The sequence below is a fragment of the Gossypium arboreum genome, chromosome 7 (assembly GCF_025698485.1).
Source record: "Gossypium arboreum isolate Shixiya-1 chromosome 7, ASM2569848v2, whole genome shotgun sequence".
Classification (NCBI taxonomy): domain Eukaryota; kingdom Viridiplantae; phylum Streptophyta; class Magnoliopsida; order Malvales; family Malvaceae; genus Gossypium; species Gossypium arboreum.
In genome coordinates this window covers 97,184,041-97,211,985 of record NC_069076.1, presented here as the reverse complement: position 1 = coordinate 97,211,985, position 27,945 = coordinate 97,184,041, and the positions used below count along the sequence as shown (strand labels likewise).

Here is a 27,945-nt window from a genome sequence, read left to right as displayed (position 1 = left end):
ACGTCTCTAGTGAAAGTTTAGATAGATAAGACCGAAATGAGACTTTATCATGTAGGATTGTGATACATTTATGCCGAATAGTGAGACTTAGAAGATATCTATATGCTAAGTGAGACTGAGATGAGAGCTTAGGTGATATATTTTAGTTTAGAATGAGACTAAGAGGAGATTCCTAGTTAAGAGCGGTAAACAATATAATCATCATAGCTTTATTAGCTTAGTTAGTAAATCATGAATCATTTGACCATCATTTCAATCCATTTTGCACTGTTTCCAGTAAAAAAAGAAGAAAGTTAGTTTGATATTTTATTTTTATTTAATTCAGATATAGCTTAAATCTTATTTTATTTGGTTGCACTAATAATTTTCAACTCAACTAGATTAGTAATTACTTAACTCATAATTAATTTGATAAACACATTTACCAAATTGACAATCATTTGAGTTCGATCCTTTGAATACTCTAAAGTGTTCCATTATAATACTATGAATATTACAACTGACCTGTCACACTTGCAGATAACCACTTTATTTTTGATAGTTTTGTGTTGATTCTCTACCTCAGCACATGCACACCGAAGCATTTTGAGTTAGTGCTTTTTATTTCATTGTATAGTATTTTATTTTTGTGTTTTTATTTAAATTTGCCTTGTTGAAGATTTAACTTAATCATGTTTAATAACAATGTGTAATGCCCTGTACCTGAGACTATTTCCAGAGTCGAATACGAGGTGTTAACAGACTTAATTCATTACTTATACAGCTCAAACAATTTATTTTTAAAACTTCCAGACAAGCTGGCAATCTGCGTTATAGTCGCTTAAAAGTTCATATCTCGAGTTCCGAAACTCGAAATCCAATTCCGTAAATTTTTCCTGAAACTAGACTCATATATCTATCTACTAATTTTTTTTATAGAATTTTTGGTCTGGCCAATTAGTACAGTTTATTAGTTAAAGTCTCCCCTGTTTCAGGGTTTAACTTCTATGACCTCTGTGTATTACGAATCAGATTTCTCTCTGTAAAAAATTTCAATAACTATGCTGTTTGTTTTTCTTAAAACTAGACTCAATAAGGAATCTGTACATATAAAGAATGACTTCTAATTATTTTTGTAAAATTTATGGTGAATTCTTAAAGTCAGAACAGGGGATCCAGAAATCACTCTGGTCCTGTTTCACAAAAATTCAAATATCTCATAAAATATAATTCATATACTTGTTTTGTTCAATCCATATGAAAATATACTTATTCATCATTTAAGTCAATTTCTACTATTTTTAGTGATTTTTCAAATTCACATCATTGCTACAGCAATATTATGTTTTATAACAAATTTCACTTTACTATAGATTTCCATGGACTAAATAGCATTTTAAACATACATGGCATCAAATATGTTTTAGATTGGCCATTCCAATGGCTAATCATTCACAAACCCTTTTCTTACCAAACCATAACCATGTCGTAAAATCATTTACACAAAGTGAGTATTTTGCCATACATGCCACATTCAAAATACACAAGCCATTTTACCAATTTAGGCCTTCGGATAGTGTGAACGAGTCTTCGACCTATCCCGATTCTCAAGCCGGCTTGTCAACAACTACAATGAATGAAAAGGAGGGGGTAAGCATAAATGCTTAGTAAGTTCACATGCAAATAGCAAGTAACAAAATCATGCAATTCCACATAAAACATCATTTGCATAAACAACATCAAGACATTCGTGTTTCGTTTGCATTTAATATCTTTCTACGATTTCATCATACCAAGTTCTCAACCCGAGGATTTAAGCACATACCTGTCAAATTTTCTCATTCACCACACTTACCAATATATCACATTCGTTTTAGGCATTCTTCTCATTCACTTAAGATTCACCCGTTGAACACATCGGAATATAATTTGAATACGCGGATTTAATGAACGTAAGTGCCATACCCGCAGCTAGAAAAACTCAATAGCCTGCGGAACTTATGTAGCCAAGCTACCATGTAACCCGCTCATAAGTGAACTCGGACTCAACTCAACGAGCTCAGGCGTTCGCATCTATAAGTGAACTCGGACTCAACTCAACGAGCTCGGATGCCCAAATATCCTAGTATATTCCTAAGGTTCAATGGGACTTTCCTCGTTCGTACTCCTTTACCATTCTCCTTGGAATACCAATGACGATACTTCTGTAGTCTTTCACATTTTTCACATAATTCATAAAATTTTTGCATGTTGTCCAACAATGACCACAAAGCATAGAATTACATGATAACAATCATAATATCGTACAAATAGCATTAAATCATTTAAAATAACGGTTATATTACAATATTTACAAATGAACTTACCTTGATACAAAATATTAGCAATCGAGCCTATTTTTCGTAAACTTTGTTTTTCCCTCGATCGCGACTTGAATCTCATTTCTCTTGATCTATAATGCCAAATTAATTATGGAGCTTGGAAGCTTGAAACAAACCCTAGCTATGGAGGACCCTTGAAATTTCGGCCTAATGAAGAAGATGGACAAAAATTGGCTTTTAATTTTATTTTTAATTCATTTTAATAGCTAAATGACCAAAATGCCCTTCCTATTAAACTTTCAAAAAAATTCCATCTATGTCCAATTTTTGTCCATAGACTTAGAAATTGGTCAAATTTCTATTTAAGACCTCCTCATTAATATTCCAAAGCAATTTCATTCTAAAAACTCCTAGAATGCAAGTTTTGCAAATTATTCGATTTAGTCCCTAATTTCAATTTAAGCACTTTAGGCATAGGATTTCATCACGAAATTTTCACACAATCATATAATCATATCATAAACATCAAAATAATTATAAAATAGTTATTTCTATCTCGAATTTGTGGTCACGAAACCACTATTCCGTTTAGGCCCTAATTCGGGATATTACACAATGGATATATGTGGTTGGGTGACCAATACAACTATAAAGAGCAGTTGAGTTTGGCGAATGAAGATTCAACGAGCCATTGGAGTTATTACGGTGATCATAAATGACATGAATATTCATACGAGCATTCTCATGGGTCATCTGGGTATGCAAATGGTGTAGATAGCTACAATCTCGAGTAGTTGGCTAGTTATTCGAAGCAAAATTCATACTCTCTATATAATTATTCGAAAAGTAACATGGAGAGTGACGAGTGCATAAAAGACCCATCCCTTGCTACACGGGTTGGAATGTTGGAGGAGAGCATGTCTTTGTGGCAAGCTGCTATGTCATCCATGTCCAATACATTGGAGTAATTATTAGAAGTCGTCCAATGCTAAGCCACAATAAACACTCCGATGGAAGAGGTTGAGCATGATATTCCCAAGCTCGAGGATGAGGGTCATTCCTCAATTATTGAGCATGATGAGCTAAACATGGGTGTTCGACATGAGTTTGAAGTTGGAGACAATTACGAAATTGTGAGAAGCAAAGAAGTTGTCTTCACTCCGATTGATATAAGAGTAGGAGTAGGAGTAGGAGTAGAAGCAAAAGTAAAATTAGTCTTTTTACATTAGATCAAAGAGCAAATTGATCCTTTCTATTAAAAAAATCATCTATTTTTACTATTAAAAAATGACTTGGTTGATAGAATGACTAAGAAGTTACACGTGGTACGTATATCTCATTTGGACGTATAATGACTAATTTTTAATAGTAGAAATGAATAAAATTTTTAAAAAAAGTAACAACTTACTCATTAATCTAATGTACAAAAATTAATTTATCTACTTTTTAAATAAAGAAATAAAATATAATCTAAATCTAAATAAAAAACTTTTATAATACTTTTACAAGCTTAGAGTGAAGTACTTTATAGATTCCGATGCTGGTTGTGAAATGGAATCTCCGAAAGTTCCGTTATTATCATGGTTTGTAATGACAATAAACCATACAATTTCCAGCTGTCAGTTTTTTATTGGTCCATTTGCATATTCCCAAAAATATCCCAAACAGAGCAGATTGCGACTCCCAAAACCTTTGCATTTTGTCCTTTCTCACTTTTCCCCGTTGTAGATATCCAAGAAAAAAAATAGGGTTTTAGAGAGAAGAGAAAACAAAGAGAAAGGAGCAAAACCGGGAAACCTGAATTTTTAGGGATTTTTTTTAAAAAATTTGGTGAGAGAAAGATAAGATGGTGGCGGACAAAGGAAAGAAGGTGAAATTAACAGAGAAAGGAGAAGAAGAGAACTCTGAACAAATCGATAAAGACCTCGTCCTTTCCATTGAAAAGCTTCAAGAGATCCAAGATGAGCTTGAGAAGGTTCATTTTATTCTTCTGTTTGCATTTTTCGATAATTTATATACCATGCATATATATATTTTTTAAATTGGGGTTTATGAGAACTTCAAGAAAACTGCTAGTAGAATTTGATTTTTTTTTTTAAAATTTGGATTTCATTTTGATTTACTGGGATAAATTTAATTGAACGTTGTTTGAAATGATATAAGTATCAACATTGTTGTAATTTCTATCATTGGAAAATAAAATAAATGTTAAAATTATTATTTTGTTACTCTTAGTTTCTGTATCTGATCTGATTTATATGTTGATTATTTGTTGTATATATATCTGAATTCATTGTTGAAAGCTCAAGTCTTTTAATTGTTATGTTCCTCTTGCTTCCTGAATCTTCTTTTTTGGGGGTGGGGGATGGGGGTTGTAGGGGCTCATTTTAGGTTATTATGCCTTATTATGGAGAAGGTGATTTAATGTTGACGGATACGTTTGTTCCGTTTTGGTATAATTAGATTAATGAGGAGGCGAGTGAGGAAGTCTTGGAAGTGGAGCAGAAGTACAATGAGGTACGCAGACCAGTCTATGATAAACGGAAAGACATCATTAAAAAGATCCCTGATTTCTGGTTAACAGCTGTAAGTGATTCTATTTTTTCGTAATAATTTAGTGGACCTTATCTTATTGCTTTCTCCATGTTTTAGAATCATGTTTAGATTCACAGGCCTTCTTGATGTGCAGTTCTTGAGTCATCCTGCTCTTGGTGATCTTTTGACTGAAGAGGATCAGAAGGTGTAAAGTCACTTCTCTCCTCAAGTGAAAACTTTCATCCTGTTCATAGTTACTTTGCAAAACTGATTTTTGGTTTATATTTTAAATGTAATTCTGGATGTTTTCCTGTTATGTAATTTTAGATGGAACTGTTGTCTTATTTCTTCATCTACTTATTTTCAACTATTATTACCTGGTAGATATTCAAGCATATTACTTCACTTGAAGTGGAGGATTTTAAAGATCTGAAATCCGGGTACTCTATTACATTTGTAAGTTCTTTCATGTTCCTTTTCTTACCTTTTTTTGTAGGAAACTGAAACTGCTCTTACTTTCTTGCAGTCCACTGGTTGGTAGTAGATATAATTCATCTCTAATCTCTCTTGATGGCTTGCTGATTGAATTTGATTATAATTTCTCAGAACTTCAATCCCAATCCGTATTTTGAAGATTCAAAGCTTACAAAGACCTTTACCTTCCATGATGAAGGAACTAAAATTACTGCCACACAAATCAAGTGGAAAGAAGGCATGGTGAGGGCTTATCCTCTTTTGATGGCTATTCTTCTTCTAGGTATCTGTTTCTCTCGCATGTTATAAATTACTCTCCTCCAATGTTAAGGGCTTGCCAAATGGAGTTAATCATGAGAAGAAAGGAAACAAGCGGCAACTTGCAGAAGAAAGGTTTGTTGATCATACCTGTCAATTAATTTTCTGTCTTAGAACTTCATAACATAAAACTCAAGTTTAGTTTATTTAATATCTTCAGGTTGTAAAATGTTGTAATTTCGGTACTATTTTCTCAATATTTGTAATATATTCTTTTTTGTATTCTAAACTAGCCTTTTATAGTAATATAATTTCTTTTTAAGTTATCTTCTGTTTTATTGAGCCAAGCAATGAGAGATTCAGTTTCCTTTTTAGTGTTCTATACATGTATTATGTGTTATTTAGTCCTGGTCTAGTTACTCTAGTAAAGCTTTGGTTACTGCAATTTCTTGGCAAATATTTTATTGTGTACTTATAAATGCTTTGTATTTATACATACTTGTTAGGTTCTTTGAAGTTGCATTATAACTTTAATTCGCAAGTGTTAGGTTCTGTGTTGTATTGATTCTTTTATTCTCGGTCATGCTTCCAATTAGCTCTATATTATACTAAATTTGGTACACGTGTGACTGCAGTTTCTTTACCTGGTTTACTGATGCTCATCAGAAAGATGACATGGATGAAATTCATGATGAAGTAAATTCTCTCTGCATGCACTATCTATCTGTAGACTTCTACTTATTTTCTAAAAGAGCTGATCTAAACTTTCACCTGATAAACATTACAGGTAGCAGAGATTATCAAGGAGGATTTGTGGCCCAACCCACTCACTTATTTCAACAATGTAACTTCTTGATCTTCTGGCTTCTTCCCCTGATTTTGTTATATACCTGTTGTTTGATCAATTTTGCTTCCTGTGCTAATTTTTTTTGTCAACTTGATGCAGGAAGCTGATGAAGAGGATTTTGATGGTGATGAAGAGGTAAAACCCTTTTTTTGAAGTTTTTTGTTTCTGTGAAAAAATTAATACATGTATTTCATGTACCATTTTTACTAGATTTTTTTTTTCTTTTCAGATAAAAATAGCATGGCTGTAGGTTTTGGTCTTTTTTTAATATTTGTTTTGTTTGTTTTTCACCAATGATTGAGTACTATTTTTATCTAGATATGTTTGGGGGAGCTGGGAACTATACTTACTAGAGTTTCTCTTCCAGTTTAAATGTGAGTTTATCAATGGAACTAGGTTTTGTTAATAACAAAAATCAGAATATTGACAAGAATGGTATCCTTTTCCGGCTAGTATATGGTGATCAGGATTTAATTACTCATCTCCTTTTGCTCAGGTGGTTGTAAATTAAGCTGACATGCGTCACCTATACTTGCAAGAGCCTGCTGTTTTATCTTGCTTGTTAGACTTGACTTGCATCTATTTAACTGGTTCTTCTAATAAGTATTTTACTTAGTTATTGAAAACGGTTTACTTTATGTTGTAAATTATGAATTCTCCTCTTTATAATGGCATTACATAAACCCACAGTATTCCGACTACTTTACGGTATAGTGTATGCTATAATGCGCTGGTTTCTTTTGATAAAATTCTTGCATTGATTGTACTAAAGTAATGTGGAATAAATCAATTGGATTATGTGAATATACTAGCATGCCAATGTTTGTCATATTAGTACTAGAGAAGTCATTTGAATCAAGATAGAGGACATAGATTCATTTTCCTACAACAACATGTTTTATGTTTTGGGCTTAGGATACATTGAATGCATTAGAGACCAATATTGGTCAAGGGTTATCCTACTGACAGAAATCAGTGGGTATATATGGATCTTGTCTTGTGTGCATACCATTTAGATTATGTCGGATCATCTTAGCTCTTCAACTCTCTACCTGATTCAACATTTTTAAACCATACATTGGATGAAGAAGCAATTTGAGCTTGCAGTTGTCTGGTGTATGATAAATATAATTTGAGATAAGGTAATTGTTTGAAATTCATTTCATGTAGAGAAAGTTTAGTTGTGAGTTGAATACTCATTAACTGAATTTAAGAGTCAGGTCACAGAATGAAGATGCTTGTAGTTTGGTATATTGATTGATGAAGTCATTGATTTAGTGGTGGTATAAAAGAAAGCGGGGAAATGAGGTCTATATTACAACGATGGAAGTTTTGATTTCTGAAAGCATTAGATGCCTTTTCTCTTTATTCATAGTGAATACTTGCATCTAGGTCTTCTTTTGTTCCTGTTTTCTGTGAATTTGTCTGACGGAACAACTTGTGGTCAAAATGCTTATGGCTAAATGAGCTATTCTATATTTAAAGACTGTAAAAATATCAGACTATTGAAATTTTGTGAGTTACATATACTCATCAGGTTGATGCATTATGTTTAGATCATTTACAAGTACATTCTTAAAATCATTAATGTCTGTCTACTGACAGGGAAAAGATGATGACGAGGATGATGATGATGATGAAGACGATGACGATGACGATAACTAAATTCGCTGCTGGCCTTTTAATCATACTTGTTGCTTACCTTGCTTTAAGTAAGAACTTAGTGTAAAGTTGTCTCCTAGATGCTGTTGTTACGGGGAGGATAACCAAATTCAAGATAGCTTTCTTTGCTTTATAAGCAGCTGGCATTGACTCATTTATCCTTGCCCGTATCATTTACCTTTTTTCAGGTTTTCCTCCCTGCGGGTGTCAAGAAATTTTCTGCATAATATTGGAGTTCTGGTCTTCATCTATAGTTTTGTTTAATTAGCGTGTAAAATGCAGAATAGATTATTTTTGTTGCTATTTAGCTGACATATGAATTTATCAATGATTAATTTGTGATATATTGGTAAAATGGAATTGACGTTTAATGCATATGGCTAATAGTTTTTCCCTAGTTATTGCATTTCTTTTTCAAGATCATTTTTCTTTAAACATGATTCTGGATCAATTTGATTAAACCAAGAGTATTCTTTTCACCAACCATCTGCAGTTGCATGTTTTGATTTTTTTCGATTAAAGCTGTTTATTTAGTAAAAAGTAATCTAATTTTTATGTTCATCTAAGTTTGAGTTTGAAAATTTTAAAATGCATTGCGACTTTAATCATTTAATCAAGAATCAAGATATTTGAATTTTACTTGGACAATTTTTTGACTTATTTGTCAGCTTGTTTAATTCAAAACTCCACCGGTTGTTGAATAAAAAATCGGTTTTGAAAAAAAAAATCAGATTGGTTGACTTGTGAATTGATACAAATTGATTGAATCGAGCTAAAAATTAGTTGTATTAATTTTTTTAATATTTTAAATATTTTAATAATTTATTTAATTGAATCCTATGAATTGATCAAATTAGTGAATTAGTAATTTGATCGATTCGATTATTAGTTTAATTTTGAAAACTTCAATAATGGATTTTTCAATTACCATACATTCACTTTCTCATGAAATTATTATTATTATTATTATACAGTGACAATAATATTATGTATAAGAAAAGAGTTCGTTCTTAGAAATTTTTTAAAGTCTTGGTGGGGGTGAGTTTAGTATAATCAAGGGGAGATAAAGAAAGAAAATTTTATAAATGGCAGTCTAGTTAATATTTTAACTCTGTTTTCATGGCAGTCTGATTTTTGTAGTTCTGTAGTTGAGTGAATATTTGTGAAAAAAAAAAATGGTATCTAGCCAATCACACCAAGACAGAGTTGAAAAGACAAAAGTAGGTGGTTGATTTTGGAGTTGCCAGAATGGTGTCTTTATATACAAAATGTCCTCCTGCCTGAGAGTGTCCCGATTCAAAACAAAACTTGGTTTTACTTATGGCAGAGCCCTTGATTCCCACTGTAGATCTCTCACCTTTCACCAAAAATGATGAAGATGGCAAGAAAAAGGCCATGGAAGTCATTACCAAGGCGTGTTCCGAGTATGGGTTCTTTCAAATTGTGAACCATGGTGTCCCCATAAACTTGCTGCAACGAGCCCTGGATCTCTCCAAAGTTTTCTTCGAGTATCCTTCCGACGAGAAACTGAAAAGCAGTCCAGCCTCAAATGCACCACTTCCTGCTGGTTACAACACACAGCCCCAACAATCGCCTGACAAGAATGAATATCTATTGATGTTTCCACCAGGATCTACCTTCAATGTTTTCCCTCAAAACCCACCTGATTTCAAGTACGTTTTCTCTCTCTATATAATCATGGAGGTGGTCAGTCAAATTATATTTTATTCCTATACTTTAAAAATAAATAAATTAATCTATATAAATTATACAGAGAAAAAATTGGTCTCATTTTTATTGTTAAAAATTAGCACAATAAAATTAGCGTGATTATCATAATAACTAAAGAGATACACATGATCATGTGTATCTTATTTTTAACGTATTGTGTTTTTAACTGTAAAAATAAAAATATTTTAATAAAAATATGAATTTACTCTTATTTAATGTAGAGATCAACTTATTTAATAGCGGGACAAAATACAATTCAATTGTTGTTAGTACTTTTACCATATATATAAACCTCGTCTTATTTGATTTGATTCATTGGCTTTGGTAGACGAGTGTTGGAAGATGTTTTCTCCAAGTTGACAGAAACAGGTCTACTTGTAGAGACGATTGTGAATCAGTGCTTGGGTCTCCCTCCTAATTTCCTCAAAGAATACAATCATGATCGGAGCTGGGATTTCATGGTAGCACTTCGTTACTTCCCAGCTACTGAATCTGAGAACAATGGACTAACAGAACATAAAGATTCAAATTGCATCAGCTTGGTGTTCCAGGACGAAGCAGGTGGTTTAGAAGTTAGTAAGGATGGGGAATGGATCCCTGTGATCCCTGCAAAAGGCACATTAGTGGTCAACATAAGCGATGTTATTCAGGTAATACAACATCACTTATTTTTCTTTGTTATAAAAGTTACTTAATATAAAAAATAGGCCCATTTCTCGCCTTGGCCACTCAAAAAACTTTTTAATGTAAAAAATTTATTAAATTATTAAGATATTTTATATTATTTTTTTAGTTTAAATTTAATTTAAAAGAATTACACAGTACATCAGGCTAAATTACCCATGCTGATTTTTAACCAAAATTATTAGATTTGTTATTTTTTCAAAATTTACCGGAATAGATGAATTTTGAAGAGAGAGTGTGAACATGTTTTAGTGAATTTTGCAGGAAAACGCTTCCAACTTGATGTGCTTTTCTACTAAGTTAGCAAAGTGCATTTAACTGGACGAAATTTCGAGTCCCAAACTCTCTTATTGTCAACTCCATGCAGAATTGTCCCTCACCCCAAAATTGGTCAGATATCTTAGGAATATTTTAAAAAAAATACACTTTTTTTTAGTATATTTACTCGTTATTTTAGGGGTGAGTAAAACTCGATTTGATTCCCAAAAATTGAAAAAAGAATTTGAATTTTGAATTATTGGAGTTAACTCGAATGAGTAATTCGATTTTCGAGTTTGAATCGAATTAAATTTTACAATTCGAATAACATATTGGTGTAAATACCTTTTTGGTCTCTCAGAAAAAAAAAATTACACCAATAATTTTATAAATTGCAAAATAATTTTAAAAATCAAAATATTTATAAAATTCTAAAATTTATATTTTTAACAAATATAAAAATCTTAAAAGAATATATAAAAAAAGTTAAAAATTAAAAATCTAAAAAAAAAAACCCTAAAACAAAATCCTTAACAAAATCCTAAACTGATCGAGGAGAGAAAATAGGGAAAACGTATCTAGTTGGACGCGCTTTGTTGACTAAGTAGGAAACTGCGTCCAACTAGAAGCGTTTTCTTGCAAAAACCACTAAAAACGTGTCCAGCTTTTCACACAATCTCTCTAAAACTAGCCTATTCCGATAAATTTCGAGAAATCCGATCTAATCTGATAATTTTAGTTAAAAATCAACGTGTTAAATATTAAAAAAAATTACATCCAAAGTGTTAAACAACAAGAAAAAGGGTTAATTTTTTCAGTTTATGCTTTTCTTTAAAGATTTTAAGAACCCTAAATCTTTAAATTAAGATTTTTTTGGTTTTTTTATATTTTAATATTTTAAACAAAGAATTTATTTTGCTGCTTTTCATCCGGAGATGAAAATAAAAAGAATTATAACCAATTTTAATTTTTTCAAATGAATTTATAATTATTTATTTAAAAGTACTTTGATAGTTGTGTAACACTCAATACTCTATTTGATTTCTTGGATCTGAATATAAAATGTTTTAATACTTACATACTTAGCAAAATTTTACAATCTACGAAAGTAATGTTGAATGTTCCTCTTATCTTTATAAAATCCTTTCTAAGACAATAGGTTGAATAATATATTTATCGTTTGTCGCAAAACTTTCAAAGGTAAAATAAATTCTTACAACAAAGTGTTTGATAGACATATTTGTTGTGTATATTACAACTTGACTTTTGAAAAACATATTCTATGGATGTCCCTTTGTATGCATATTATTGCCCTTGGTCTACCACCATGGTGCAACCCTAACTTGATCCCTCTCGGTGCATTGGTTCAATTTTCAGACCTGCATACCAAAAGATGCATATAAGTTCAAAGGAACTTAGTGGGTCTCACTCATTATTACCTTTTAATGGTGTTGTATAATTTCTCGAATCAAGGGTTTAGATCCCTTCCCAGACCTTGGCGGATACCTTTTGGTTCTTAATTTGCAGATAACCATACGTCAATCTCAGCACTTAACCATGTCATATTCATCTTACCTGACTGGCGAATCTCAAACTTTACACCATACTTCAAATCCCATTGCACAATATCTTTGCAATTTGTCGTTAGATATGATTCTCAGAACGATACTCAGTGGCTACTACTCTTGACGAATTCCTTTACAGAACCAAACAATTATTAGAACACCAGTTATATTGTATTTTCAAATCAGTTCAGACAGACATACTTACTTAGAAGAATATAATGTTTTAATTCAAGCAATAGAATCTCAGATGACGTCAATATAAAACCTAACAATTTCGAAGTTTGTCGGATACTTGCACCATCAACATTCTAGATGTCCCAAGTTCCCTGTTATGGCAGATCACTAAGGCGGATTCATTAGTTGGCTACTCTATCGAGAGTTCTATCAGAAAATGTCTCATAGGCATACCTAGATCTCACGCAAGGGAGACTAGCGTCTCACCACTTGATCATTACAAAAATTCACTCTATGGATTTCTCAAATAACAAGCCACAAAGGCTTTCTAGAGAATTCGCCACATTGGCTTTCTAGAGAATTCGCCATATAGGCTTTCTAGAGAATTCGCCACAAAGGCTTTTCAAAGGATTCGCTACAAAGGCTCTCCATGAAACTCGCATTTACTGTTTCGGTGGACCATCTCTATAGATATCATAGGGCTTCTCCCACACGGTCTTATACCTTCATGCCCTCTTGGCGTATTATCGTATGATACCATGACCATGGGCTTTTCACAGATTTATTTCGTAATCTGCCAGTCCGGTTAGTATTATAGCTAAGTAATCGTTGTTGTTCATTGGATTCCGGAGATGTTGAGGTCCGAAATTCAAAGTGAAATTTTTTCTTATTTCTTAAGAAAAAATGGAGTAGGAATATGTTCGTAAGATGAATAGATTATAGATATATGCCCTACCGGAGGCAATACAAACGAATCTCTTTCTCACATTTTTACATAGCCTAGAATTGTCAAGTACTGGAATCATATAATATGAAAGCATTAGGCAATGACTACACACATGCCAGGAACATCTTATATCAAACAACGTCATATCATGCCGCACATTGTTTACCTTATTTACGTATTTGTATATGTCTCTCAGAAACACATATACACATAATTACATGACATGCAAGAGTCGAGTTTAGAGTCTAACCAGAAATTCACATTTACCTCGACCCAGAGCTTTTGCTTCAACAGTCCTTCCTGATCCAACATTAGCAACTGCTTAAACGATCATAAGATTTCCATTAGAATCCTCATTACAGACATTTTACAAATATTTCAACTACAAGCGACCCCCATACAAGACCTTCTTATAACACTCTTCCCTTTTATAGTCGTAACGTGCAAAGCTGTAAGACTTACCAGAAGGCTAAATCATCTACTCATTAAATGAGATCTTAGTTCGATCTTAACGAAAAAGAATAAGAGAATATTGAGGATAGAAAAAAGAACTTGAACATTAAGCATATAGCAAAAACCATTCGAAGTGTCCTTTTCCCATTAATATACTCTTAGTCCTTGATTTCCCTACCAAATTCAAGGTACGTACAATAAAATCCGGTAAAGGTTTAACTTACTATTGACCAGTCATGAGGAGGGTCAAATTAATCTAATTGACTCCTGTTGAGAAATAGCCAACCATGCTGCTTGTGACGATTTGTTTAGTTGGCTTGTTTTAGTGTACAAGTAATCTTTCACAGACCTTGCTACTCTACTCTATACTTTGATCTCTACTTCTATTGCTGCAGAATCACAACAACTCCCAACCAAACCCGATACAAAATCTAATTGGATAGTATTCATGCAATTCGAGTGTACCATACCTTGGTGGTGACTCAGGTTCGGTATGATCTTAAAGATAATTAAGTCTCCTACAGCTTTCTCATACACTTGACAGACTCTTAGTAAACAAAACTCTGGGGCATACCCTTTCACAGGCGTGCACTCTCATGGGCGTACTCTTTCTTCTCTTGGAAACATCATGTGATCAATTTTTTAGATACCATCAACGGGCAGATGCTTTAATGCTAGCATGCGTCAATACTCTAACTCGCCATCAGGCTAATAGGTTGATAGATTATGTTACCACAGCAGGCCTAACAACCTACATACCTACTTTACTCACCTTTTTTGATTCGTCGATTTTCAAGATGTGACAAGTTGTTTATTTTATTAAATTATGAGGTGGCTTACTATGGTTAATTAATGGTACACGAGATTTATATATCGACAGTGTATTAAATATTAACCTATATTATAAAGAGTAAAGTAATCATTTTAAAATTTAAAACATGATAGATCAGAGCAAATATTTATTAATTCGGTCTAACGATGAATTCCATCTTTCTACTTCATTAAAATTGTGAGATTAATCTCTTTATTTTAATTTATCAAATCTAGTGTTTGTACTTTACGAAGATAGAGAAATTCAATTATTAATAAATACATTAATTTGAAACGAACTAATTTATTAATTATTTACATATAAATAGTTGAATTACTAAGTTTCAATTTAGGAATTTAATTACAAGATAGTGGATTAACTTCTTTACGTTCATAAAATACAAGAATTATATTCTAAGAGTCTTAACTTCTTTTTTCTTTACCTTTGTACAGAGTAACCATCTTCCTCTTTTAATAAATGACTCTAGTTGCCAATGTTTTCTGAATTAGACTTGATCGGTTGTTAAAATGGTTGAATCGAAAAATCCACAAATTAAATTATATATATATATATATATTTTAATTTTTAATAATTTATTTGATTTAAATTTGACAATAGAGAGACAGATGGTACCATTCCAAAAACATTGCCATTGTATACGAAATACATTACATTTTCTGAGAATTGATTGACTGTTTTGGTGGTGGAAACGTTTTGGCAAAGGTATTGAGCAACAATAAATTCAAAAGCGCGACACACAGAGTGGTGAGGCCTAAAGGAAGAAGCAGATACTCTTTTGCTTTCTTCTATAACTTGCAGGGAGATAAATGGGTTGAACCATTGCCACACTTCACTAAAGACATCGGTGAGTCACCCAAATACAGAGGTTTTCAATACAGTGAGTATTTGCAGTTGAGGCTGAGGAACAAGACTCATCCTCCCACTACGCCTGAAGATGAAATCCGGATCACCCATTATAATATTACTTCTTAACTCGAATAATCCATTTTCATATCTGTATTTCTTTGCTTGAGGATGAAAAAAATTAAGTTTTTTTTTTCTTTTTAAATATTTCGAGTTTTATATTATTTTAACTTGAGACGTTGATTGGGTTTGTCGAACTATTCACTTTGGTTATTTGGTTTGGTTCAATTTATCTAGAATCCATCACTTTTTATTTATTTAGGGTTAATTTGGATGGGAGATTGAGTGCGGTGCAATACATTTAGTTTACTTTTTATCTCATGCTATAGTATCATTACAGTATTTAATCTCACCGCTATTTTTACACTAATCACAGGTAAACGCACCGCTCATCTAAACCAACCTTTAGTATGAATTCACTTAAAAGGTTGAGTTTTTATATAAAATCATTTGAATTATATAAATTGATTGTTTATTATTTTTTTTATTGAATATATTTTAATTTAATATTTTATTCGTCAATTTTAGTATAATCAAATTTAATTTTGTAAACCAAATAACAAAATAGCTTATCGAACATTAAGTTTCAAGCACACATATGCCGTCAATTACCAAACCAACCAAAATACTATTAAAGATTTACATCAATACACATATTTCATAATTCAAATGGCACAAAACATGATGAAATGATCACCAACATGCAGATACCATAACCCTATTTACATGCCACTTATAACCAACTAAAATAAACAAATAACTACCGAAAGAGTTGATGGATAGTGTGATCTCCAAAAGCAATTCAATCGACAGCTCATATCTGATGATCTACAAAGAAGAAAAAACTAATAGAGTAAGCTTAAATAAAGCTTAGTAAGTTCGTATTAAACTTAAACTTTAACTTACCGTAACTGTTGTAACTAAAACATTTTGCAATTAATTATATAAACAAGGTCATGAGTTCATTTATTTCCTATACACACCACAAATCCCACAAGGTTGGTGAGTTCACATATGCAAAACATATATCTTTATCATGTCATAAACATTACAAATAAACACATTTAAAACTCAATTCAATCATCACCTATTCATTTAACAACTCACATTTCATTTCAAATATCTATATCCAATGTTCCATTTCATATATCTATTTCCATATAACCAATTCATATAATTATTTCATATATCATTTTTTATATAACCGAGTCATATGACCATTTCATATATCATTTTTCATATATTATTTTTTCACCTAATGAACCAAATGAAATAATGTCAGATATGCGGGAACGATGCTCACACAAGTTGTAATTGTAAATGCTCACACAAGCTGTGGGTTGCGATGTTAGGCTACACGACGCTGTTCACACGAGCTGTAAAGAATCCGCCACAAATGTAGGACCTTAGTTATCAATAGGACATCCAAGACCAATACCCAAAACTGTAAATAACCCTAATAACATGTCATTTGTATCCTAAACATTCACGAGGTTCATACGAGCCGTGATTCACATTCATATCATATAATTACTTAAGCATTTCTTTGTCCCATGAATTCAACTATATAATTTCTCCATTTTCAATCATGACCCTTAATTGTAATTTCGTTTCAATTTGATCTGTTTTCATAACTTAATACTTACCATGCAAGCAAATTTAAATACAACATACTTAGATATTTATTAATTCTCAAAACATCAACTAAATCGATTCATTCATTACACGAACTTTCCTAATCCAAAAATGACAACAAACACAACATCGATGATTACCCCGCTAACTTTTCTTTCCCGCGATTATTGACTGGTTGACTCGTTTATTGATCTAAATATTATAATTTAATTCAATTATCCAATTCAAATACTTTTAAATACTAAAATTCATGTAATTAACCCTTTAATCAACATTTTATACTTTTACCCTAAATTTTTATAATTTATTCAATTTAGTCTCTAAACCCGAAACTTTCAAATTTATCACAATTAAACCAACTCCATGCTAGCCAATTTTTCCCCATGCAATTACATTCGATATTTATTAAAATATCACAAGAATTTCATGCCAAATTTATTATTTTATCAATTTAGTCCTTAAATACAAAACTAACCAAAACCACTTTTACAAAATAGTCCTATTTAACTATCAAGATTAATAATCTATCATCAAACTTCAAAAAAATTACAATTTCATCAATGACATAAATCAAAGCATTTCACAATTTTACGAATTAGTCCCTAAATTAGCTAGATTAAGTTATAACGATATCAAAAACAAAAAAATTACTAAAAACAATAAGAAATACTTACTATGCAATTAAATTTGCCAAGGCCAAAGCTTTGGTTCTAAAATAATGGTGGTTTCGGTGTTAACTCAAAAAATGAAAAGATGATAAAATTAAAATGACTTTTACTTTTGTTTTATTATAAAATATGTTTTACTTTTAATTAAATAAAATTTTAACATATAAAATACTTAAAAACAACCCACTAATCGTCCAAGCTACTTTAATATGGTCTAATTGTAACATAAGGTCTAATCTTCCACCCATGATTTTATGGCTATTAAGCATGAATAAACTAATAGAGATTAGCTTTTATAACTTTTACAATTTAATCCTTTTATTAAATTAATTATTTAAAATTAAATTTTTTAACCAAATTTCAATACACCTATATAATAACTCCATAAATATTTAATAAAATATTTACGGGCTCGGTTTCTGAAATGAAGTCTCAATATCTCATTTTCAAAATCACATAACTTTAGGGACAAACCACTTGAACTTAACTATTAGTCCAATTAACAAAATTTATCAAATCAAAATTCAATATAATATTTAATAATAATATTTACAGACTCACTTTTCGAATTTATGATCTCGAGACTACTATTTATAACATCACTAAAAACGAGTTGTTACATAACCCCCTTTTATTTATGAAAGTAGATATACAAGTTGCTTGATGTATGCGTTAATAAAGCATTTAAATAAGCTCCATTTATTTGTATTGCATTGAATGACAAGTGCTTATAAATAAAACTCTTGGGTGAGTAAAAATAAGATGCAAGAAATTTCTCTATTGATTTTATATGTTGTTTACTTTTTAATGTTCTTTTATTTGACTTAATATATTAATAAAATAACTATTTTTAAAATGAAAAATATTATGATAAAGTTGTAAGTAAAATAATAATAATGAATTCATTTATATTTTATTACATATTTTTATTTTATTTTTTAAAAGTAAGTAATATAATTTATATTAAAACACAAACTATAAAAGCTAGACATATTTTTGTGAATTCTAACTATATTTCATATTTTCAAATTTACAAGTAAAGTTATATATTTATCACGAATCTCATATATTTAATTTTTGTTATGCTTTATATATATTTACTTTCAATTCAACTTGTTTAAATTTCACTCCTTTTAAATAAAAAGATATAAATTATATTTAGCGCATCATCTAATTAGTATAACTCAAAATAAGAGATTTGATACCATTATTAATTTTCTTTTAACATTGCGAAAGCACTCAACGTAACAACTTTATATTATATATATAAATGAGTTTAATTTAAAGATAAAGTTGTTAATATTTGTTTTATATTATATATCTATTCTTTTTAAAGAATGATTAAAACTACTCATAATCCTTCTTTAATCCCAACAAAAATGAAAGAATAATGTGCTTCAGCGTACTCAAACTCACATCCTTCTATATTAATAACAATGCCTATACCAATTAAGTTAAAACTTCATATTTAAATTTGTATGTATGTCTACTTATATCATAGTTAAATCAATGTTAGGGTTTTTGAAGGTGGTGGAATTCTTTTTATTATTTGTCAAAGTAGGTAAAAAGGTTATTATGTAAAATAGGGTTATTTTTACCGGAGAGTTGGATGCTGAATTTGATAGGAATGAAGGAGATAAATCTAAATTTAGAGTTGGACATTTCAAATTTTAATTAATTAATTTAAGCCTGGACTCCCACTAATTTGAAAGAAAAATAAAAACAGAAAATGAAGATGAAATAGGGAGGCAAAAATGAAATAATTACTTGTAGGGGTGAGCAAAACTCGATTCGATTCGAAAAAATCGAAAAAAAATTCGAATTTCGAATTATTCGAATCGAGTTAATCGAGTTAATCGAATTAATCGAATCAACTCGAATTTTTTTCAATTTCAATTGAGTCGAGTTGAATTCTCGAATTGAATAACTCGAATAATTGAATAAACCGAATATAAACTATATTTTTAAATTTTTTAAATTTTAAACTTTTACTAATTACTAAACCCAATTACCCCTAAGCCCAAATATTTTATTTTATCCCATTTTTCCTCACCCCAACCCCAAGCCCGTTTGCCCAAAACTTTATTTTCCTAAAACCCAAACCCAATTCCTCCCCCAAATCAATTCAAACCCCCAAGCCCCATGCCATCTCCAGCAGCCAAATCCAATTAATTTTCTTATTCTCTCCAGACTTTGTTTTTCACAAAACCATAAAATTAAACACTGTTATTCAAACCCCTTACCCCCCATTTCAACGAAACCCTTACCCCCCATTTCTACGAAAGACGAAACCTTACTCTGTTTTGCTAAAAAAAAATCTTAAAATTAAAATCCTTCTTCTTCTTTTAGTTTATTTCAACCTTCAAATTAAAATTTTTACCTCCAAATCGAGTTCTTTGTTCCTTCCGAGTAATGACCGAGGTACTTTGTTCTTTTCCATTTTAAGCTCAAGTTTTTGCATCTTTAAGGTTTGTCTTGACTCTTGAAACATTTTGAATTATTGAAGACTTTGTTTTGATTCAATGGTTAAATTATTGAAGACTTTGTTCCATCATCGTTATAAATTTAATTTGTTATTAAATGTTATTTATTTCCTAGGGTTTACTAATTTATAAGATTTTTTTAAAACTTAGTTAATTAAGTTTGTATTACTAGTTCAAGTTGTAATTATTAGATTTTTGTATGATTTTTATCCTTATGAATTAACTAATTTTTCTTCAATAATTGAAGAAGAAAAACTACAGACATTAATGTTTATTTATCCATCTGTACATTTATTTTATGAACATCTATTTTTTGGTTAATTGGCACTTAATGTACATCTATTTTCATTAGTATCCACTAGCAATGATTTCCAAAGCAAAATTTCTATAATATCACGACTATGAATACTTTAAATAAGCCATGGCTTTTGGATTGTTTTGTTTATTTGCAAGAATACCAGTAAACATGCTTTTGTACTATTATATTAATTAATTTTTAATTTAACCGATTTATTAGGTTTTATTTTAAATTAATTATTGGTCATGGTTAGTGATTGCAACAAATATTTACTTGTAGATGAGTGATTCAAAGCGAGATGGTTCAACTCAAAGTTCACAAAATTCTTCCCAAGTAAAGATGATCAAACAACAACCAATGAAAATGTTAGAAAAAGATTACTCCAAGAGCATCTTGTTGGAACCATTTCACCAAATTTGTGACTAAAGAGGGGAGAAGAGAGCAAGGTGCAATACATGTGATGTTACTTACACCATGGAATCAACTTGGGTTCTACAAGCTAATTTGAATAACCATTTGAAAACATGCCTAAAAAGACCTCGAGGTAATACTTCTAATCCAAGCAATCGAATTAGCATTTGTGAAGGTTAGCCAAGAAACAACAGATTTATCAACTTGGGTGTTTGATAAAGATGCTATTAGAAAAGCATTAGTTCGTATGATAATTGTGGATGAACTACCTTTTAAATTTGTAGAGGAGAGGGTTTCAAATACTTTCTTTCTATAGCACCTTACGGTTTAGTCTTCCATCTCGTTGGACAATTAGAAGGATTGTCTTGATTTATTTAACTCCATGAAGAGTGTGATGAAGAACTATTTTGAAAAAGATATAAGTAGAGTTTGTTTGACTACGACACTTGGACTTCATTGCAGAGGATATCTTATATGGTTTTAAAAGACATTGGGTGGATGATGAGTGGAGGTTGCAAAAAGGATTATAAATTTTTGCCCAATATCCGCTCATAGAGGTGAAAGCATAGGTCAAGCCATTGAAAAATGTCTTGAGATTGGGGATTGAGAGGGTCTTCACTATTACGGTTGATAATGCATCCGCCAATAGTGTTGCCATTGAATATTTGAGAAAGAAATTCAATCATCGAAATGCTTCATTGCAAATGGAAAATTTATTCATATGAGATGTGTTGCACATTCTTAATCTCATTGTGCAATATGGTATTAAGGATGCTTACGTATGCGTGGATCGAGTTAGAGGTCTTGTGAGGTATATAAGAGCATCACCATCAAGGTTGACAAAATTCAACCAACGGGTAAAAGAAGAAATGATAGATAGTAAGGCTCAATTGTGTTTAGATGTGCCTACTAGATGGAACTCAACATATATGATGTTAAAGGTGGCTGAAAAATATGGCGTGCATTTGAATCATATATGCGTGATGACCATAATTTTTTCTTGATCTTCTTCTTTGGAGATGGAGTTCCTACATTTGATGATTGGGAAATTGTTCAAGAGTTATAAAAGTATTAGAGCCTTTTATCATCTTACATTGAAGGTGTCCGGATCTTTGCATGTTACCTCTCATTCACTTTTTGAAGTATTGACGGATGTGCATTGTCTTTTTGATGGGTGGCAAGATTGTGGAGATCTAGAAATAATTTCTATGACTTCCAAAATGAGAGAAATATAATAAGTATTGGGGTGAAGGAAACAAGATCAACATGCTAGTTTACTTGGCGGTCATCTTTGATCCGCGATGTAAAATGAGTTTTTGGACTTTGGGGTCAACTTGCTTTTTCCTAATGTCGCTAATGACATTATAAAAATGATTGATAAAGAATTGCATTGCTTGTTCAATGAGTATTCTTCTAATCTTGGGAGAATTGAATTGTTTGAAGGTAGATCTAGTTCTTTGACTAATCTTTGCGTTCAATGGAAATAGATCGATCGAAATGAAAGCAGGCTTGGCCAAACAAAAATACCTTAAGAAGAAGAAACAAGTTGGATTAGAAAGCAAATCTGAGTTGGATAGATATTTGGGTGAAGATGAAGAAGTAAACAATTCAAGTTCATTTGATTTACTATTGTGGTGGAAAATGAACGACCCTAGGTTCCTATTCTTGCACAAATGGCTCGAGATATTTTTGCTATTCTTATCTCAACAGTTGCCTCGGAAAGTGCATTTAGCACGGTGGGCGTGTTCTCGATAGTTTTAGAAGTTCTCTAACTCCTCTCATGGTCGAGGCTTTAGTTTGCACACAAGATTGGCTTGAAATCTAGTGATGCCATCAATCTTGAAGATTATGTTGATGAACTTCAAATCATGGAAGACGGTAATATAAAAATTTTAATTTATAAAATAAGCTTTTGTATTATTTATATTAGTAAGCATTCCCATAATTTAACTAACACTTTTGTTTTTAAATTTGCTAGATTTATTCAAAATACCGAAGATCAAGAAGGTAATACACTTAACATTAGTTTATAAAGTTAAGTGTTTATTTAATTATTTTTGCAAACATTTTTATCATTTAACTAACTCAATCAATACTTTTACTAGATGTTTCAAGATTATCAACGATGATTGAAGCACAAGAAAGAAGTTAAACCATTCTATAATGGTTTTGAACCGATGTTAGTTTGGTTTGGTTTGTTATTGTTGTTGGATAATTGAGATTTTGTTGTGTTCTTTTTTTGGACTGGTGTAGGTTTTATTGTATTTTAGACTTTTAATTATGTTTTTTATTACAATGTTGTTGTATTGTTTTTGTTTTTATTTGGACTCATGAAGAAACTTAAACTATTCTATAATGGTTTTTGAACTGATGTGTTATTGTTATTAGTTTGGTTTGGTTTGTTATTGTTGTTGGTTAATTGAACTTTTGTTGTATTCTTTTTTTTTTTGAGTGGTGTAGGTTTCTATTGTATTTTAAACTTTTGCTCATGTTTTTTTTATTATAATGTTGTTGTTTACTTCAACTTATGTTGTTTACTTTGACTTTTACTTATGTTTTTTTATTATAATCTTGTTGTATTTTTTTTGTTGTTTTTTTGGACTAATGTTGTTTATTTAGGTTAATGTTGTGTTGCTTGTATTTATTCACTTATTTACTTTAATTTTTGTTGTATGTTCATGTTTAAAAACTTTAAAGAAAATTATTTTTTGAAAAATTACATAAAATAAATAATGCTAGAGTCATTTTTTTAAACTTAACTCGAACAAATATATTCGATTCGATTCGATTGAATTACATCTCACTCGACTCGATTCGAGAAAATTTCAAATAAAGTTAGGATGATAAAATAAGATTCGAAAACTCGATTAACTCGAAAATTTTCTATTCGATTCGATTCGATTCGATCGAATGCTCACCCCTAATTACTTGAATGAGATGGGTCCAATAGTCTCACAGAAAAAAGAAATATATTTTAAAATTTTGACTTGGAATTGGGTCCCACCTTGGCCACCACTGTCTTTATGGATTGAATGATAAAAAAGAGCACCTCACGTGGAGTCTGAACCAAAGGGGCTGTCCTGTCCAACCACTGATCAAAGGATATTAAAACAAAATTCCTAAGTTTTTATTTTTTTTCATTCAATTCATATAATCATATTTATTAAAAATATATTGCTTTTTAAAGCTCACCCCATATCATATCATTTCCACTCATTATCTTTGTTGCTTAAAGCTTGCCCTCTTCCCTTATCCTTTCTCTCTTTATCTGCGTCAAAACACATGTATTCTCTAAAGGAATTTTCCAGGCTAAGCTTTTCATGGGAAAACAAATTCAAATAAAAACCAAATTAATTCATAACACTCCCTCCCTATCATCCCCTCTATATCATTTGTACTCTTTTTTTTTTTTTTAAAAAAAAAACACAAAGATCGAAAGACCCACCAAACGAATAAATTACTAGATTTTCCGATCCCCCCCCCCCCCCAAAGATAACCTTTAGAGAAACGACCTATTACTTTCATGATATCATGGAAGGAGGAGGAAGTGATGATCATCAACTCCATCATCACCACCACCACCACCACCACCAACAGCAGCAGCAACACCGCCCCACTTTCCCATTCCAATTACTTGAGAAGAAAGAAGATGATAACCAGCCTTGTTCTTCCTCTTCTTCCCCTCCTTTCCCTTCCCTTGTCCCACCTTCTTCCTCTTCTTCATCCTCTGCTGATCAACCCAACACGAGTCGTTCCATTTCAAGCCTCCAAATCTCGCCAGAACCTTTTAAAAAACCACCCCCTAAACGTACTTCAACCAAAGATCGACATACCAAGGTCGATGGACGTGGCCGTAGGATCCGAATGCCAGCTCTTTGTGCAGCCAGGGTTTTTCAGCTCACTCGTGAATTAGGCCATAAATCTGATGGTGAAACCATTGAATGGCTACTCCAACAAGCTGAACCAGCTGTGATCGCCGCCACTGGTACTGGAACCATCCCAGCAAACTTCACTTCCCTCAACATCTCCCTCCGCAGTTCAGGCTCAACCATGTCGGTTCCCACTCAGTTACGATCCTCAGGTTTCAACTCCAACTTCTCTATGCAACAACGTAGAAGTCTGTTCCCAGGAATTGGATTAGAAACAACCCCGACATTCCTTAACCTCCAATCAAGCAGTAACTTGAATTCCATGTTCCAAGCTAAGCAAGAGTTGCGTGATCATAATAGTTCTTCGTTGGAAATATCAGCAAACGAAGAAAATAGTCTAGGAAGGAAGAGAAGACCCGAGCAAGATTTATCTTCACAACATCAAATGGGGAGTTACTTGTTGCAGTCAAGCACTGGCGTGATTCCAGCAGCAACTCACGGTCAGATTCCGGCTAATTTTTGGATGGTAACTAATTCTAATAATCAAGTAATGAGCGGCGACCCTATATGGACGTTTCCTTCCGTGAATAGCAGTGCTTTGTATAGGGGCACTATGTCTAGTGGATTGCATTTCATGAATTTTCCAGCTCCGATGGCGTTATTGCCAGGCCAACAATTGGGTTCAAGCGGTGTTACTAGTGGCGCTGCTGCTGCTGGTGGTGGAGGAGGAAGTACCGGCATAAGTGCTGAAGGACATTTAAATATATTAGCTGGATTGAATCCTTATCGGCAAGTATCCGAATCACAAACGAGCGGGTCTCATTCAAACAACGACGGCGGAGGAGGAGGAGGTGCAGGTGGTGGTCGAAGCGCCGGAGGCGGCGATAACCGACATGATGCAACTAGTCATCAGTCGTAGAGTTGATCAAATACCACCATGCATCGATCATCTCTTTGCTTGTTTCGATCAGTTGTGTAGTTTGATGTGTAACACACGTGAGGTTTGATTGTTCTTTCAAATAACAAAAAAGCAAAAAAAAATACGATTTGGTTTTCATTACTGCCAAAAAAGGTTGAAAATTTACTTTTCTTGGTGTGATTAATATGAGGTTCTTTCTAGGTTTCGGGTGAGATAGAAGACACCATTTTTAACATTGGTGCCGTCCGTTTTGGCTGAAAAAAGTCTCCATTTTTTGGGTTTTTTATATTTATTTTTGTTACACCATTAATTTCATTTCAGCATTTTTGTTTGTGCAAATAATTCTTGGAAGAGGCCAAAAAAGCACTCCTTAGGTTTTTTTTTTTCTAAAGAAATGAGAAATTAAGTTTTAAAGACTAGTTAATGCATAAACAAGTCATATTAAACGTTATCCCGGCTCCATCAGTGGACAATATTTCTTCAAGTTCTTTTGGAGGGTTGTCGAGGAATTTAATGCCTAGATCATCAAAAAGATCCTTTTTAGAGAGGCAGTCGGCAACCCTATTGATTTCATTATAAACATGTCGGATTGGATTTTCCGTTGCCTAACTAAAAAATCTTTAATGTTCCTGCCAATATTGAAGTCCTTTCTATTAGGAAGATCTTATGTCAAAATGCGAGCCACCATGATATTGTCCACTTCGACTGGCACCTTCCCCAAAGTTCTGCTTGGACTACAGAGCAAATACCAATACAACGAGCAAAGCCCGCCATCCATGCGTCATTGTGATCTCTAAGTAGGGTACTAGCTGCAGCGATATTCTTCGAAGACGATCTGTATTGAGTTTGGTTCATCCCAAAGGTAGTTTAGTCCATGGTAACTGTTTCTCAGTCTTTCGGCTCCTTAAGTCCTTTCCTCCTCGAGCATCCAGAATGTACCTAGCAAATATCAAACAATGCTTAATTAATTTATCAGCGTTATGGTTATCATTATTGAAAACTATGGAGTTCCTAAGTTCCCATAATTTCCACATTATGACATTGAAGATTTGACTTTAGTCCAAGTTTCCAATTTTCAAATTGCTCTTGTTTCCAGTTCAACAGAGAAAAAACATAGAAAGTGCTACGAATAGGTGCAGGAAGAAGCCTTCCCCAAGCACTTCTAGCCATAGAACAATCTCTTAATGCATGGATTACTAATTCGAATTCTTTTCCGCAAATGAAGCACCAAGGATTATCAGACATTCCCCGTTTACATTGCTCCGTATTAGTTAGTAATTTGCCTTGAAGAGCTAGCCATAAGAAGCTCCTTATCCTCTATGGACCTTTGAACTTCCAAACTTCCTGCCATTTTTTGTCTTCTAGATTCCACTAGTTCCTTTAAGTGCCTACAAGCCTTGGCTACTGTGATGTTCTCATCTTGCATTCTTGCCAGTATAGAGAATCCTGATCAGCCTCTTCCATAGGAGGATGTGTCCTTGAAATAGAAAATAATATAGATAAATCAAGACATTGTTCAAACTAATTCTACTTCTAACTCCCATCAGTTTTAACCATGTTTGTGACAAGAGATCTATCCACATGATGAGATGAGCATTTGCAAACTCTAACCAGAGGGAGGATCTCTTTGTTAACCAGTTATAATGCTAAAATTGAATTGAGTTGCCATTCTTGATGGATTGAGTCGTATTAGCCTTGAGGGTTTCCCAAACTCTCGACACAAACATCTAGAGAAAAGAATACTTTCCCCTAGCCGATTTTTGGAAACCAATTATCATGCTAAAATTGAACTGAGTTATATTCATGGACTAAGCTGAATTAAGTTAATGGAGTGTTTGTTACTTTTATATATCTATCTATATATATCCCTTAGTGGGAGAGAGAAGATGAAAACATCATCTTCTCCATCTTTCCCAAACCAAAACAAAAAGGAAGAAAATAAAACTTAGCTTATTGTTCTTCCATTGCCATGAACTTAATTGGGACGGTAAGTGGGTTTTTTCTTGTAAATTTTTGATGGATTATTAATATATGTTAGTAAATAATTACAACCTAAGCCATGAATTTAGAAATTGTTTAATTTATTTAGATGAAACATTGATAGAAAGCTTGAGAATTTTTGGGGTTTAAAAGATTAGATTCATGCAAGCTAGTATGAATTAAGTGTATGGTGGAATAGGTTAATGTTATAATAAAAGTTTCAAATTAAATTTAAGTAAAGCTTATATAAAAATTTATATAGTTAATTTTTGTGTTTAG

At 32.1% G+C, this 27,945-nt stretch overlaps 3 protein-coding genes across 4 annotated transcripts; all 3 read left to right on the top strand.

Annotated features, from left to right (window-relative positions):
• Positions 1-3,981: 3,981 nt before the first annotated feature.
• LOC108483963 (NAP1-related protein 1-like) lies at positions 3,982-8,431 on the top strand. 2 transcript variants are annotated; one of them, XM_017787532.2, is made up of 11 exons: positions 3,982-4,275; positions 4,764-4,886; positions 4,990-5,040; positions 5,220-5,291; positions 5,442-5,552; positions 5,641-5,702; positions 6,203-6,263; positions 6,355-6,411; positions 6,514-6,549; positions 8,020-8,126; positions 8,265-8,431. In XM_017787532.2, exons 1-10 carry the CDS (start codon positions 4,147-4,149, stop codon positions 8,077-8,079), a joined length of 762 nt encoding a protein of 253 aa, XP_017643021.1. In that variant the 5' UTR covers positions 3,982-4,146; the 3' UTR covers positions 8,080-8,126; positions 8,265-8,431. The 2 variants fall into 2 exon arrangements, with proteins under 2 accessions (XP_017643021.1, XP_017643020.1); XM_017787531.2 differs by having other exon boundaries at positions 3,983-4,275; positions 8,020-8,431.
• A 768-nt stretch (positions 8,432-9,199) lies between these two features.
• LOC108485381 (flavonol synthase/flavanone 3-hydroxylase-like) lies at positions 9,200-15,671 on the top strand. The gene is made up of 3 exons (XM_017789211.2): positions 9,200-9,749; positions 10,136-10,457; positions 15,203-15,671. Exons 1-3 carry the CDS (start codon positions 9,397-9,399, stop codon positions 15,470-15,472), a joined length of 945 nt encoding a protein of 314 aa, XP_017644700.1. The 5' UTR covers positions 9,200-9,396; the 3' UTR covers positions 15,473-15,671.
• An 8,383-nt stretch (positions 15,672-24,054) lies between these two features.
• Positions 24,055-26,028, top strand: LOC108484655 (transcription factor TCP14-like). Its single transcript, XM_017788529.2, has one exon. The coding sequence runs from the start codon at positions 24,430-24,432 to the stop codon at positions 25,684-25,686; it is 1,257 nt and encodes a 418-aa protein (XP_017644018.1). The 5' UTR covers positions 24,055-24,429; the 3' UTR covers positions 25,687-26,028.
• The last annotated feature ends 1,917 nt before the right edge of the window (positions 26,029-27,945 follow it).